The sequence below is a fragment of the Bos mutus genome, chromosome 13, assembly GCF_027580195.1.
Source record: "Bos mutus isolate GX-2022 chromosome 13, NWIPB_WYAK_1.1, whole genome shotgun sequence".
In the NCBI taxonomy this organism is placed as follows: Eukaryota; Metazoa; Chordata; class Mammalia; order Artiodactyla; family Bovidae; genus Bos; species Bos mutus.
In genome coordinates this window covers 66,348,741-66,363,875 of record NC_091629.1, presented here as the reverse complement: position 1 = coordinate 66,363,875, position 15,135 = coordinate 66,348,741, and the positions used below count along the sequence as shown (strand labels likewise).

The 15,135-nt window shown below is 47.2% G+C and overlaps 1 protein-coding gene across 3 annotated transcripts in view; it reads right to left on the bottom strand.

Annotated features, from left to right (window-relative positions):
• Positions 1-13,192, bottom strand: part of FAM171A1 (family with sequence similarity 171 member A1) — a 134,142-nt gene extending 120,950 nt beyond the window's left edge. For 2 of the 3 annotated variants that reach the window (XM_070381912.1, XM_070381910.1), the window contains exon 1: positions 12,862-13,190. Coding sequence is in view for 2 of the 3 variants with exons in the window: in XM_070381910.1 (XP_070238011.1) it covers positions 12,862-12,958 (97 nt within the window). In the remaining variant the exon portion in view is untranslated. Of the gene's footprint in view, positions 1-12,861 lie in introns of all 3 variants that reach the window. The other variant, XM_070381911.1, reaches the window with a different exon arrangement.
• Between the last annotated feature and the right edge of the window lie 1,943 nt (positions 13,193-15,135).

Sequence of the window (15,135 nt, the reverse complement as noted above, 5' to 3'; positions counted from 1 at the left end):
CCTCAGGAGCTCAAGAGAATTCCTGGTGAGAGCCCCTTATGTCTTCTACACATCTGCATTCCCCGTAACATCAAGCCCAGGAGATGCTCTTAGGATGCTCAGAAGTAACTGTTCAGGGTGGCTTTCTGAGGCTCAAAGGCCAACAAGGTTCACACAGCGGATATTTTTGTCTTTCTTTATAAAAACAAACGGGTCCATCCAGAGCCCCCTTATTTATACTGGTAAAATGCCAAGAGGGTCAAAACTGTGGGAAGTTCTACTTTAATCCTCCAATTCATAAAGCAGCCCAGTGTGAGAGTGAAGGCTGCCTCGTGTTGCATGGTGGACTCTGTCACTTACTGTGTGATTTTTTGGGGTAAATGGTTTAACTTCTTTATGCCTCACATTCCTCTTCTATAAAACGAAGCTGGTATTTACAGCTTTTGTAGGATTGATGTGCAGATTAAATTAAGATAATCCATCAAGGTGCTCAGCATCATGCCTGGCAAGTAATCAGCACCTAGTACCTGTTAGTTAATCATCCTGATGACTTTTTCATGTTTAAGTGAGTGAAGCTGAGACTGCCTGTCACTGTTATACTGATGTAACAGGAATTATAAGAGACAATGCAAATACTTACTGTTCAAAGAATTTGGTAAACTATAATTATGGAAAGAAACTTCACTTCCACGTTCTCAGGGTCAATGTGACAAAACTCAGGACCACTTTAAATAAAGAATTTGGGATAGCCAAAAAAATTAATGCTTTTAAATTGTGGTGCTGAAGAAGACTCTTGAGAGTCCTTTGGATTGCAAGGAGATCAAACCAGTCAATCCTAAAGGAAATCAACCCTAAACAGTCATCAGAAGGACTGATGCTGAAGCTTAGGCTCCAATAATTTGGCCACCTGAGGTGAAGAGCTGACTCATTGTTAAAGACTCTGACGCTGAGAAAGATTGAGGGCGGGAGGAGAAGGGGACGACAGAGGACGAGATGGTTGGATGGTATCACTGACTCAACGTATATGAGTTTGAGCAAGCTGTGGGAGTTGGTGATGGATAGGGAAGCCTGGCGTGCTGCAGTCCATGGAGTCACAGAGTCGGTCATGACTGAGCAACTGAACAAAGCTGCCTTAGGTTTTCCTCACATGTGCCTCCAGAGTTTAGAGCTTAGTCCATAGAGTTTAGGGTCCTACAGTCTCAGGGCAGGAAGGGACAGAGAAGACTCCCTGACAACAGTCCTTCTTGAGACTCTTGGAAAGAAAACCCTTGGGTTGTCTTCTTCCCTGCTCTTCTCAGCATCTCCAGCAGCAGGGAAACCTGCCTGCAGCCTCTCCGTCCACTGGAGACGCCATGATCCCTCTTTACACTGTGGCTATGTGGGCAGGACGAGATGCCCAAAGCTGTCCCACCCTCACGGTAGCACTTTCTAATGTCACGTGGAATGGCAAAAAGAACTACAGCAGAGGCGAGGAAGGCCACGACTCAAAGACAGGGAGGTTGTCCTAAATTGTCTTGTGGGCCCAACAAGAATCTGCCTGCAATGTGGGAGACCTGGGTTCGATCTCTGGGTCGGTAAGATCCCCTGGAGAAGGGAATGGCAACCCACTCCAGTATTCTTGCCTGAAGAATTCCATGGACAAAGGAGCCTGGCAGGCTCATAGTCCATAGTGTGGCAAAGAGTCGGACACGACTGAGCCACCAACACTTTCACTTTCAGCCTAACCACATGAACCCTTAAAAGCTGAGAACTTTCTCTGGTCATGGTCAGAGAGACAGGGCAGAAGGAGAAATCAGAAAGATATGACATGTGAACAGGACTCCGCATTCTGCTGCTGGTTTGGCAGTGGGAGGGGCAAGGTGACAAAGGATACAGGTAGCCTTAAGGAGTGAAGACAGGCTCGCGGCTGTCAGCCAGCAAAGAAACAGGGACCGTTGCTTGCTTTCTGTGAGGAACTCAATTCTGATGACAACTTGGATGAGAGTTTGGAAGCGAACTCTAACCTGGAGCCTCCAAGAAGGTCCCTGCCCTACTGGTGCTTTGATTTTGGCCTTGTGATGCCCTGAGCAGAGCCTCAGCTGAGCGGAGCCCATACCTCCCACCCAGAGAAACTGTGGGGTCATATCCGTGCTGCTTCATGTCACTGATTTGGGCTAATCTGTGAAGCAGCCGTAGAAAATGAATGTAATAGCCCTTAAAATACCTGAGTTTCCCAGCAGGTCTTCTGGTATCTTTATTTATTTATTTCGTTTACAGCAAACACTCTCTGGGACTGGATCATCTTTCACAAACAAGGCTTTGAGGCTGCTCACTTAGCTGCCCTGCTTTTAAGAACAACAATGAGATGCCCCCAACTTCTTCCATCTGATGAACTCGGTTCAGCTATTCTGGGGCTGAACCTGTGATGACCAGTCAGGACGAGGTTCTACTGGAGGACTGTGCGAATGTTGGGGCCCTGGGTCCAGCCCTGTGCTTGCTAACATTATGGACGTGAAATGGAAAGCACAGCATACAAAGTCAAGAGACCCAGATTCAAGTTCTCCTTGGAATATGTTCTGCAGGGTAAACAGCAAGCTTAAATTTGGCCTCCTATGACCAAATATAATTCTCCAAGTGTGGTGAGAGCAGCACATGACACAGCAGGTTTATGTCTGAATCTGCTCTAGAAACCACAAATTCAAGGCAGTCTAAAATCCATCCTGCCATAGATGGAATGTCTGTGTCCCCCTCAGAATGAATATGTTGAAACCTAATCTCCAATGTGATGGTATCTGAAGATGGGGCTTTTGGGAGGAGATAACGTCATGAGGGTGGGAATCTCATGAATGGGATTAGTGCCCTGATAAGTAAGAGACCTCAGAGAGCTCCCTCTCCCATTCTGCTATGTGAGGACATCTGCAAAGCAGAAGTGGGCTCCTACCATACACCACATGTGCCAATTCCTTGATCTTGGATTTCTCAACCTCCCAAACTGTGAAAAATAAATTTCTGCTGCTTATTAGCCCACCAGTCTATGGCAATCTGTTACAGCAGCTTGAACGGACTAAGATATCCACTGTCCACCTTTATTTAATAAGAAAGTATGATCACTCTCCCAACAAAGTAGTCATTCAAATCACTAATAAAATAGTATTAGAAATCAACTATAAATTATAAATAAACTAAGAACAAGCAAATGAATAGAATGCTGTTAATAATAAAATATTAAGACCCAAGTCACACATGCTTTAATTTTCTCTGTTAAGACAGATTTCCATTTAAAAAATGCTTCTTGTTGACCCTTCTCTCTGAGAGGAAAGATCTCAGCTCTAATTGTGGTGCAAAGGAAACAAACCACAACCACATTCGACTATGATCAGAACAAAGTCATTCATGAGACTCTGCTACTAATTACTGGTTTGAAATCAGAGGTCTTACTAATATGACTCACCTTATGGACTGAGCTAGTTTTCATCAATGTTTAGTCTTCAGTTCGGCTCTGTCAAAGTGACAGTAAATTCTTTCCTTCAATATGAATTCAGCAATTTTTCTATTCAAATTCCGAGCTCAGAAAAGTACGTCTAGGCACATGAAATGTTCATTTGACTTGGACATGGTTGTCTCTTCTCATTACACTCATGTGTCTCTATCCCTATGGGGTACAGCTCAAAACAAAACAAATGAGAAACAAACCAGTCTTTTATAGGTTCAGTACTCACTTCTCTTAAGCTAGCTTTTTCAAAACCCTTTTCTACTTTCCACAATCTCAAAAAATCTTGCCTGTTCTCATATTTGAGTATGTTTATGTATTTCATAGGAAACTCAGGGTTTGAACTATTTGAACATATTAAATCTGTATTTGATCATACTATCACCAATGTAAGCACTATGAGTTTTACCTAATTGTTAATGAAAATTACTATTCACAGCTTCAACTGATATTGGAAATCACCACAGCATCCATATTGTCCAATCAATGCTGTCCCTGCTTAAATATTTGATCACCAAAAGGCCACCTCTTACCTAACTTACAACTTTTAGAAGCAATAAGTGGTGTTCTGCGTGCTTGCTGCTGCTGCTGCTAAGTCGCTTCAGTCGTGTCCGACTCTGCGACCCCATAGATGGCAGCCCACCAGGCTCCTCCATCCCTGGGATTCTCCAGGCAAGAACACTGGAGTGGGTTGCCATTTCCTTCTCCAATGCATGAAAGTGAAAAGTGAAAGTGAAGTCACTCAGTTGTGTCCGACTCCTAGCGACCCCATGAACTGCAGCCCACCAGGCTCCTCTGTCCATGGGATTTTCCAGGCAAGAGTACTGGAGTGGGGTGCCATTGCCTTCTCTGTTCTGTGTGCTTATGTTCTCTCAAATACAACTTCCTGTGTCCTACTGTGGACAAATCCTTGAAATATCTGGAAATAAATATCATAGAGAACTTAGAGCTGGATTTTAGTCATGCAAGTGTTAATAGGTTTCATCATACTCAAGAGACTCTTGTCTAATTACATTAAAGTACCTTGGTTAGGTCCTTCCTAATTTATTTTTCTATTTCTGTTCTGATTGGATTGTAAAATATGAGAGGGTAAGCACCCCTAAGTAACCAAGCTTACCCCAAAATATACTGTCCCTTCCACATCACCCTTTTTTGCATAACAAGTGTTTAGCACAGGGTCTTCATACAGAGGGGCTTCCCTGGTGGCTCAGTGGTAAAGAATCCCCGGCCAAGCAGGAGTCACAGCTTTGACCCCTGGGTAGGGAAGATACCCTGGAGAAGGAAATGGCAACCCACTCCAGTATTCTTGCCCGGGAAGTCCCACAGACAGAGGAGCCTGGTGGGCTACAGTCCATGGGGTTACAAAGAGTTGGACATGACTTAGCAACTGAGCACACACACTTCATACAGTAGACGCTCAACATTTAGGATTTTAAGGACAAAAAAGAGGAGCATGGAGTGAAGAAAGTGAAGATATACAACCAGCACCCAGGGGATGACAATGGAACAGTCTAGCCGGAGGCGATGATTTAACCTGGCGAAGAACAGGAGATAAAGTTGGAACAGACATGTGAGGAAAGGCCAGATGTCATAATTTAGACTCCATACTTTGGGCAACAGAAGGAGTCAAGTTTTTCTGTGGGAGAGAAACATGAGTAAAATGGTGTTTGTAGAGGGTCACATGGAGAAAGCTTGAGTTGAAAGAATGGACTACAACAGAAAGACACACTGAAAGTGAAAGTGAAGTCACTCAGTCATGTCAGACTCTGCAACCTCATGAACTGTAGCCTACCAGGCTCCTCTGTCCATGGGATTTTCCAGGCAAGAACACTGGAGTGGGGTGCCATTGCCTTCTCCAGAAAGACACACTACTTTGCACAAGTATCTATGAGGGCAAAAAGAGGCCTGGGAGGGAGAACGCAGAGAGGTGACTGAATGACTGCTGATGAGATGAGAAGGGAAGGCAAGAATGATGCCTGAACACGAGGCAAGATCTTGCTAACAAACAAAAGTCATAGTCCACTGAGCTCCTTCGGAAAAATGTGAGTGATTTTGGTGGTGGTGGTGGTGAGGCCCTTAAGATTTCCCCCAATGATCCCCAACAATGTTCCAATTTGGTATAATCTTGTTAAATAGATGCAAAAAAAAGTCCAGACCCGTCTCCAAATGTTATCAGCAGCAGCTTGATCCCCCAAAGTGGTCCACACTGAACAATTACCCTGGGTGTATGGGTGCATCTCTTCTCATAGTCCTTGGGGTCGATGCCTGAATTGGTTTTCTTTCTTTTTATTTTAATATTTATTTATTTGGCTGTGCCAGGTCTTAGTTGGGACACACAAGATTCTTAGTTATGGCGTGTGGGATCTAGTTCCCCAACCGGGGATGGAACCTCGGCCCCCTGCATTGGGAGCACAGAATCTTAGCCACTGGACCACCAGGCAAGTACTGTATTGGTTTTCTATTATACCACTTTAGCAAGGGACCACAACTCAGCAGCTTAAAACAACATGAATTTGCCATCTATAGTTCTGGAGGTCAGAAGCCCCAGATTAGCATCACTGAGCGAAAGTGAAGATGTCAGCAAGGCAGCATTCCTTCTGGGAGCTGGATGGGAGAATCCATTTCCTCATCTTTTCCCTTGTCCAGAGGCCGCCTGCATTACTTGGCAATTGGCCCTTCCTGTCTTCCTCCATAGCCGTGAAGCATCTTCATTGTCTCTCTGACCCTCTGCTTCTGTTGTCACATGTCCTTCCCTGACTCTGACCTTCCTGCCTCCCTCTTATAAGCACCATCCTGAATCATCTTCCCATCTGAAGATCCTTAACTGCATTAGCTCTGCCAAGTCCCTCCTGCAATGTAAAGTACTATGGTATTCACAGGTTTCAGGGAGCAGGATGTGGACATCTTTGGGGGCCATGACTCCATCTTCCACAGGGTCTGTGTGGCTAGAGAACACCATTATCTGAGGGTCCCTTCACTTTCAGACTGGGTTTCCTCCTCTTCAGAAGAAGAATATAAACTTGACCTCAAAGATCCTTCTGACACTGTATAAACCCATCTACCAGGATCTAAAGACATCTATATAATTGTGCTCTATAGATGCACCCTTATGATTACCAACTGAACAGCTTCTAAAGTAGAGAAAGGATCTAAGGGCACATCCAGATTTTAGTCCAGTTAATAGATAAGCTGCTAAGTTAAGGTAAGGTGAATTGGAGAAGGAGGCTGGCGGTTGAGTTTGTCAACACCATGTGCTGATTAGAGATGTCCAGTAGCTTGCTGGACAGAAAGAAATAGAGACAAGACACCAGGTCAAGGCAAGAGAGAGAAAATCTGGAATCATCCACAAATAGGTTTTAATTAGTGGAATCTCTATGGGTTAATAGATCCTTCAAGGGGTAAAGGAAAGAAGAAAGAGCAAACATTTGGAGCTTCACTTTTACTGAGAAGAGGAGGAGCTGGCAAATCATTTCAAACCGAGGCTTGATCAGAGGAAGGTGGAGTCATCTTAAGTATGCAGACTGAACTGTTAACTTTAAGGGAACTCACTATGAAACCCTTTCTAAAGTGGGTGGTTTTGGGTCACACTGCAGAATTTAAGAACGATTAATTTCATATAATCAGATCAGATCAAATCAGTCGCTCAGTCGTGTCCGACTCTTTTCGACCCCATGAATCGCAGCACGCCAGGCCTCCCTGTCCGTCACCAACTCCCAGAGTTCACCCAGACTCACGTCCACCGAGTCAGTGATGCCATCCAGCCATCTCATCCTCTGTCGTCCCCTTCTCCTCTTGCCCCCAATCCCTCCCAGCATCAGAGTCTTTTCCAATGAGTCAACTCTTCGCATGAGATGGCCAAAGTACTGGAGTTTCAGCTTTAGCATCATTCCTTCCAAAGAAGTCCCAGGGCTGATCTCCTTCAGAATGGACTGGTTGGATCTCCTTGCAGTCCAAGGGACTCTCAAGAGTCTTCTCCAACACCACAGTTCAAAAGCATCAATTCTTCAGCACTCAGCCTTCTTCACAGTCCAACTCTCACGTCCATACATGACCACAGGAAAAACCATAACCTTGACTAGACGAACCTTTGTTGGCAAAGTAATGTCTCTGCTTTAGAATATGCTATCTAAGTTGGTCTATTTAGGATGCTGAAGCTTAATTTTAAAAATACTTTTAAAGTACATTCATTTCCATATTTGTTGGAGCTGAATACTTCAGCCAGGGCTGTGGTCTTTCAAAGTCCTGAAGTAGGAACTTCCCTGATAGTAGAGTGGGCAGGAATACACCTGCCAACGCAGGGGACACAGGTTCGATCTATGGGCCAGAGGATTCCACGTGCAGCGGGGCGACTAAGCCCATGCACCAGGACTACTGAGCCCGAGCGCCTCGAGCCCATGCCCTGGAGCAAGAGAAGCCACACCAACGAGAAGCCTGCGCATGGCAACTGGAGAGTAGTCCCTGCTCTCCACTAGAGAAACCCCACATGTGGCAACAAAGACCCAGCTCAACCAGAAATAAAATAAATAAAAAGTCCTGAAGTCACATCTGGTGAAATCAAATAAAAATGACTTGTTTACAATATTACTCTATAACTGGATCAAACTATAAAAGCATTATTGAAGTATATGTGTTATCACAGGACAAATTCTTCCGATTAGACTTCTGAAATCTAATGGATGAAAATATTTACATACAATTCTCCCTCCACATACAGTATTATATATGTCTGTTGTCTGTTTAACTTATTTCCCTGTGCTTTTTTAGTAAGTAGCATTTACTAAAATTACTAAATTAGCAGGTCTTCCCTGGTGGCTTAGCTGGTAAAGAATCCATCTGCAATTCAGGAGACTCCGATTCGACTCCTGGGTCAGAAAGTTCCCCTGGAGGAGCGATAGGCTACGCACTCCAGTATTCTTGCCTAGAGAATTCCCACGGACAGAGGAGCCTGGCGGGCTACGGTCCATGGGGTTGCAAAGAACTGGATACAATTGAGTGACTAAGCACAGCACAGTGTTTGCCAAAAATAGTAAAGATAAACTGTTAGATTTACAGAGATATCAGTAATTTGTTTAAAAATGAAGGCTTGATTAAAACTTAGAAAGTACTTTCATTTGCAAGCTATTAGTTCAGGAATTCATCCAATGGTTTCTTTCTCTCAGTTAGATTTTTTAAGTTAATAAGTTGTAAGTTACCAAGTACAAACAGGATACAAAAAGAATTCTTAAAGTCATCTCAAAGACTTCGCCAGAAATTCTCAACAGTGCAGTTGCTTCTGCACAGCATTCCCACACCTGGCTTGCAAGGAAGCCCAGCAGTCTTGGCAAGTTCAAGTCCCACAGTTTCCCAGGATGTGAGCCTATTTAGATGTGAGTTTTATTTAGATGTTATGCTCTTAATATACTGTCAGCATAAGTCATGCTTGTTGGATGAACCTCCTGATAGTTTTCATCCCTTCGTGGTCTTTCAACTGATCATGATGTTCTAACAACAGAAATTTGAATTTGGCTAAGAACAGATCTCTCACAGAGAAGAGAGAGAGGCAACCATTCATCTCAGTTGTTATGACAGATTGTAGCTTTTCTGAGATGAACAAAAAGTTCGCACATCATTACAAAATACCTTACTGTTAGACAGTGAACGGCAACCTAGCTCTGACTTTTCTTTTGTCATATAAAGAGAATTTTCTGGGTTTTGTGTGTGTGTGCGTGCGCTCAGTTGTGTCCGACTCTTTACAGCCCCTTGGACTATAGTCCACCAAGCTCCTCTGTCCATGAAATCTTCCAGGCAAGAATACTGAGGTGCGGTGCCATTTGCCCCTCCAGGAGATCCCTCTGACCCAGGGAGTGAACCTGCCACTCTTATCCCTTCTGCATTGGCAGGTGGATTCTTTACCACTAGCACCACCTGGGAAATCCCATAAAGAGAGTGTTGGGGTTCACAAATACATCTCTGTGGGCCATGTCTGCACAGCTTATGGTTCTTCAAGTGGCCTGACCCTGAGCCCCCTGCCCCCATCAAGCCAGTCTCAGTGTACAGTTGTGTAAGAGGAGGGAGAAAGTTCGAATGAGTGGATGCTTGTGAGTAATCATTTCTGTAAAATTCCCAGAAAAAAATTAGATACTGTAAACACTTTAAGGCAACTTAGATGAAAACACTTCATAAAAACATGCAATCATATGCTGGAGCTAGTTCAAATACATAATCAGCAAAGCCAAGCCTCATGGTGACAGCGAACCATTGCCTTTGAAGCCCCTTTGCTGACTCAAAGCAGCTACAGTAGGAAGAGCCAAACCTTAAATTTTATCTTGAATATATAAAGAGCAAAGTTATGCCAAGAAATTCTGCAGATGTTAGTTTCCTCAGATGACAGAACAGAGGTTCATTTAATAAAGGTGTCATTTAGCCCCAGGACTATAATGGGAATACTCTGGTCTATGATTTGTGTGCTCAAGATCTCTAGTTTTTCCTAATCTAAACTTGGTTGGTACATAACATCTGTGTGAACACAATGCAAGTTCAAAGCATGATTCACAGGGACTTCCCTGGCGGTCCAGTGGTCAGAACTCTGAGCTTCCACTGCCAAGGACATGGGTTCAATCCCTGGTTGGGGAACTAAGATACTGCAAGCCTAGCTTTCGAAGACAAAACAAACAAACAAAATCCCCAAGTATGATTTGTGTCATAGTTTCCATTACAGTAAAAGCAAAACTCTTACAAATTAGGTTTCCAGGAAGGTAAATATTGAAGGTTTTTTTTTTCCCTTAAAATGCATGCATGGTGCCCTATAGTACATGTATTGGGTTGGCCAAAAACTTAATTTGGGTCTTTCATAAGATGGAATGGAAACACCTTAGCGAACTCTTTGGCCAACGCGGTGCTAGCCATCTTCAATTTTTTACCCTTTCGACACCAGCTCTGTGCTAAACCATTTACAACCTGCTGTGGAAAATGCAAAGTGAAATCAGAGGGATTATTCGTTTTCATTGTGTATGTGGCCCCAGAGAGCAGAGAAGACATGAATTTTAAAACTATGTTACAAGATGTAAGTGTCAAGACCATCTGAAGAACTCAGCTGGATGAAGGTGCCCTTCTTATTATTGTCCTGTTGCCTGAAAAATGCTATGAGCTCAAAATCCAGATGCCAGCTAGTGAGACCCTGTGTCATGGCTGAGCTCCTGGGCTCAACGTTTTAAAAAACCATCCTACACAGTCAAGGAAGTAATCCTGGGGAAAAATATTCCAAGATTCTTGGATCTCCCACTTCAACCATACCACATACTAAGGCACTCCTTAGTACCTTAGTTATTGTTGTTTAGAAGCTAAATCATGTCCAACTCTTTGCAACCCCATTGACTATAGCCCACCAGGCTCCTCTGTCCACAATTCCCCAGGCAAGAATACTGCAGTGGGTTGCCAGTTCCTTCTCCAGGGGATCTTCCCAACCCAGGGATCAAACACGCATCTCTTTATGTTTCCCGTATTGGCAGATGGGTTCTTCACTACCTGTGCCACTTGGATGCCCAAGGTACTCCTGCTGCTGCTGCTGCTGCTGCTGCTGCTAAGGTTGAGCATTTCTCACCCACTGCACAGAATAGTCCATTTTTGAGACTTCAGTTACTAGGTAAGATTTTCAGCAGCAATATCTCTGCAAAATGTGGCCTTAGACCTAAACCTAGTAGATCTGTTTTGTTCCAGTTAAGGCTATACCTTCCCCTATTTTATATGTACATGAACTTACTATTTCCATATTCCTATTTCAAGTGCAAAACAAAAAAATTCCACCCATTCCTTGGAATTAATGGCCTTGTTGAAACACAAATATCATATTCATTGAAATAGCTGATTCAAACATCAGTAGGGTATTAATGAAGAAGGCTGCAATTCAACACTGATGAGCTAATGTCCTAAACATTTATTTCCTACACGAAGAGATACATGAGTCTTTTCTGTACCTTGTCAATGTCCCCCTTCCCTGATATGCATGACTAAATTTATACACAATTCAGAATGGTCCTATTCCAGCACAGCTATAGAAAAAGCAGTTCATGAAAGAGATGCCAGCGAATAATGTCGCAGGCGATGAATAGGAAAACCTTTAACTCAACAAACTAAACCCAGCGGACTGTGGGGGGCACCTACTTTCCTATCGGAACATCAGAGGTGGAAATCCACCAGGGTTCTCTGCTCCCAGGCACTCCTGGGCTCGGAAAATTCGTCAGAAGGGAAGACGGTGAGCGGTGGGCAAAAAGGAAAGAGGGAAAGGTAAGGTCCAGCAGGAGGATGGACCGCTCGCGGTGCATTCAGTCTTCAAGGCAGACTTCACAGAACACACACCTTCCTGGAGGAAAGGACACCTCGAGGCAAGGAGTCTGGGAGTCGGGGCGGGGGTGGGGGGCTACAGAGCTGCAGGGAAATCCTCCAGGTGGACCTGAGAGGCCCGGCGAGGCCCAGCATCGGTGTCCTGGGGGTATGCCAGGCGTTTACCTGGGGCGGCCTCATTCGCCGTTTTGAAAAGCCAGGCAACAGAGAAGCATTCAATTTAGACCCCACAAACGGGTGCAAAAGAAGCTTTAGGCGTCCCCACAAATACATTCTTATTTTGAAAACAAAAGACAGGCTTGTGGCCATTCTCAGAGGCGATCACGTTCCTCCCAGGGCTGGAAAGCAGATTGGCAAAGGCCAAAGATGAGACAAAAGGCATGAGCCCTGGAAATGATTTAAAATAACAACAACAACAACAAAAAAATTGATTAGGGCCTCCCAGTTCCAATTTTGTCTCCCCTTCCGGGGATGATTCCTGGGCTATCCAGCAAATCCCTTAAGGCCTGGGATAAGGAAGGGGAGGAGACCCCGAAACTTTCCCAAACTGCGGCAGGCTGGAGGCGGGCAGTGACCGCGGACCTCGGGGGTCCGGGGCGCAGGGGGCACCCCAGGGGCGGCGGCCACCCCGTCAGCCGCCGCAACAAAAGGGCCGAGCGCAGCCTTCGTGACCGGGCTTCGAGCACCCGAGCCCCGAGGTGGGGAGCGGGCGATGGCTACCGGGGGGCGACGGCTCTAGCCCGGGCGAAGGAGGAGATGGAGCCGCGTGTCCGCGTCGTGCATAAAGGATCCTCGGCTGCATCCAAACCTGCCACCCGAGGAGCCTGCAGCGGATGCCACCCGCACTCCCGGCGGCCCACGGCCCCTCGGGAGCATCTGCCCGGGCATCGCGGCTTCCCCGGCGGCGCCGCCCCCGTCGGGAGCGCGGCACTGGGCTGCGGGCCCGGTGGCGGCGGCTCGGGTTCGGGTTTCGGCCGCCGCGGGGACACAATGCGGCCCGGGAGCCCCGCCGCCTCTGCCGCAGGCCCGCGGCCGACACAAAGCCCGCCGCCGCCGCCGGCCCTCGAGCCTCTCGGGCCCCGCTGCCTACCGACCTTGGGCTCCGGCGCCAGGCTCCCGCAGCGTCTTGGTCACCGCCTTCCAGACGTGGCAGCCCAGCAGGCAGAGCAGGAGCGCCGCCGACCTGCTCATCTCCGCGCCGCAGGGCCCCGGGCGGCGCGGGCTGGCCGATCACCGGCTCGGAGCGGCGCGTCACGGGCGGTCGGCCGCCGCGCCTCCCTCCATGTCGCCTGGCTCCGCGCGCGCCGGGCCCCGCCGCCCGATTGGCCGCGCCCCCGCCCGGCGCGGCGCCGGGCCCCGCAGCCCACGGCCGCTCCCGCCTCCGCGCGCCCCGGTGGGTTTCCCCGAAGAGAGCCGCCACCGCGCCGCCGCTGCCGCCGCCTTAACCCCTTCGCGCCCCCGCCCGCCGAGGCGCCCCGGCCCGGGGCCATGGTGCCACCTGGCGGCCGCGCGCCCACCCGCCCGCCCGCGTCGCCACCCGCTCGGGTCCACCCTGCGCTCCCGCCGACCTCGGGGGGCCGTGGACGAGACCTTGGCGCCCACAGCGCCCGGCCGTTTGGGAGTAACTACACCCGCCTTTCAGGCCCATACCCTCGCACTTGGTTAGCTGATGGCCCTCCGGAGGCACTGGGGGCTCCCCATGTGACTTAGCTTGGTTTCTGCAGGATCGCGCCTCTGTGCAGCTCTTCCTGTCTCAATCCACCCAGGAACTCTAGGGGAGATTCCACACCCAACGTCCAAGGTCCGCGGGCACAGAAAGCCCCAGGCCATGTGCGCAGCAGGCGGCCCTCAGCGCCTAAGCGTTGACCGTGAACATCTCCAGGTTGAAGGATAGGTTGGGGAGGAAATTTACATTTATTAAGTGCTTTTTGCTTCCCATTTTTGTCTTCATAATATATGATCTCAGAGGTAGGTAGTGTAGACCCCATTTACAGATGGGAAAAATCGAGCCTAAGGAGATTTAAGGAATTTGTCCTTAGCACATAGCTCCAACGTTCCAATAAGACAGTCATTCTGGCCCTGGGTTGACGCTCTCCACAAAAAGTTCGGGAGGTACTCCCACCTCCCATCCCAAGTTCCTTTCCAGAACTTGCTGTTGTCTGGGTGCCTTCCTCCATACAACCCTCATGTCCCCTGACCCTCTCCACCCCATCTTCCAACCAGCACTGTGGGGACCCTGGGGCCTCTGTCCGGTACCTCCGCTTTGGGGAGTTCCACACAGGCTCACCAGAGGCCCAGTGCTGCCTCCAGAACAGTAGGCCAGAGGAGGGTTATTACTGTAATTTTATTAATTGGGCATTAAGGCATGGCAGGCACTGTACCAAAAAGAGAATGAAGGATGGCGCTTGCCCAGTTGGCTTATTATAGACAATCCTTGTGAGATACAATAAAACCCGGAGGAGGGGAAGCCCTTGTGTGTGTTATTCGCACCCCGAGGACCAGTGCCTCAATTAGTGCAAACTGGGCACCTGCACAGGGTTGGGGGTAGTCAAGAAGGCAGAAAAGAAAACCCACAATTAGGGACTGCCTGATGCCTCCTCCTCCTGACTTCCAGTGTCAAAGCCTTAGGGTAATTCCAGAGTCCACATCAGAGCCAGGAGAGAGGAGCATGTGAGAGGACCCTCGGGATAAGTCTGTCCTCAAGTCCAGCGTGGGTTCCTGCCCACAGGAGTACAGAGTCCAGGCCCCCGAGCTTGCTGGGTGGAGGATGGCTGTTGCAGTTGGGCAGTCTCAAAGTTTTCAAGTCACTTTCTTGGGCTGGGGGAGCTGCTTCTAAGAAAAGAGACATTAAGTCCATCCCAGAGCTGAAATTTCTCCCTTCATATCTTTTGAGGATGTGCCTTTGTCCCGGATGTTGGTTTTAAGAGACAAGACTAGCCTGAGCAAAATAATAATAGAGAACTAGGTAGTTTTACTTTACCTGGGACTCCTACAACATCCTGTGAGCGAAGTGTCAGGTCTCCTGAGGGAACTGAGGATACAATTATATGTGGAGTTCCTAGTATATGCCACCCTCAAATTGGAGATATCTTCTCGTAACAACTTACTTGGGTGGTATTATTATTCCTATTTTATGGATGAACAAACTGAGGCTCAGTGACAAATAATTTGCCCATAATATCTGGGTCTGATGGCAGCAAACTCAAATTCCCTATATCAGGTTACCTCCAAGAAAAAATTTCTTGCCAATGATTCAGGTTACCTCTAGCTATGTTCACATTGTTTTACAAACGGGGATTCGAATCCTGGTAAGGTCTGAATGTTGTTAATAGTTTCTGATGAATGGTATTGTGCCAATGTCAATTTCC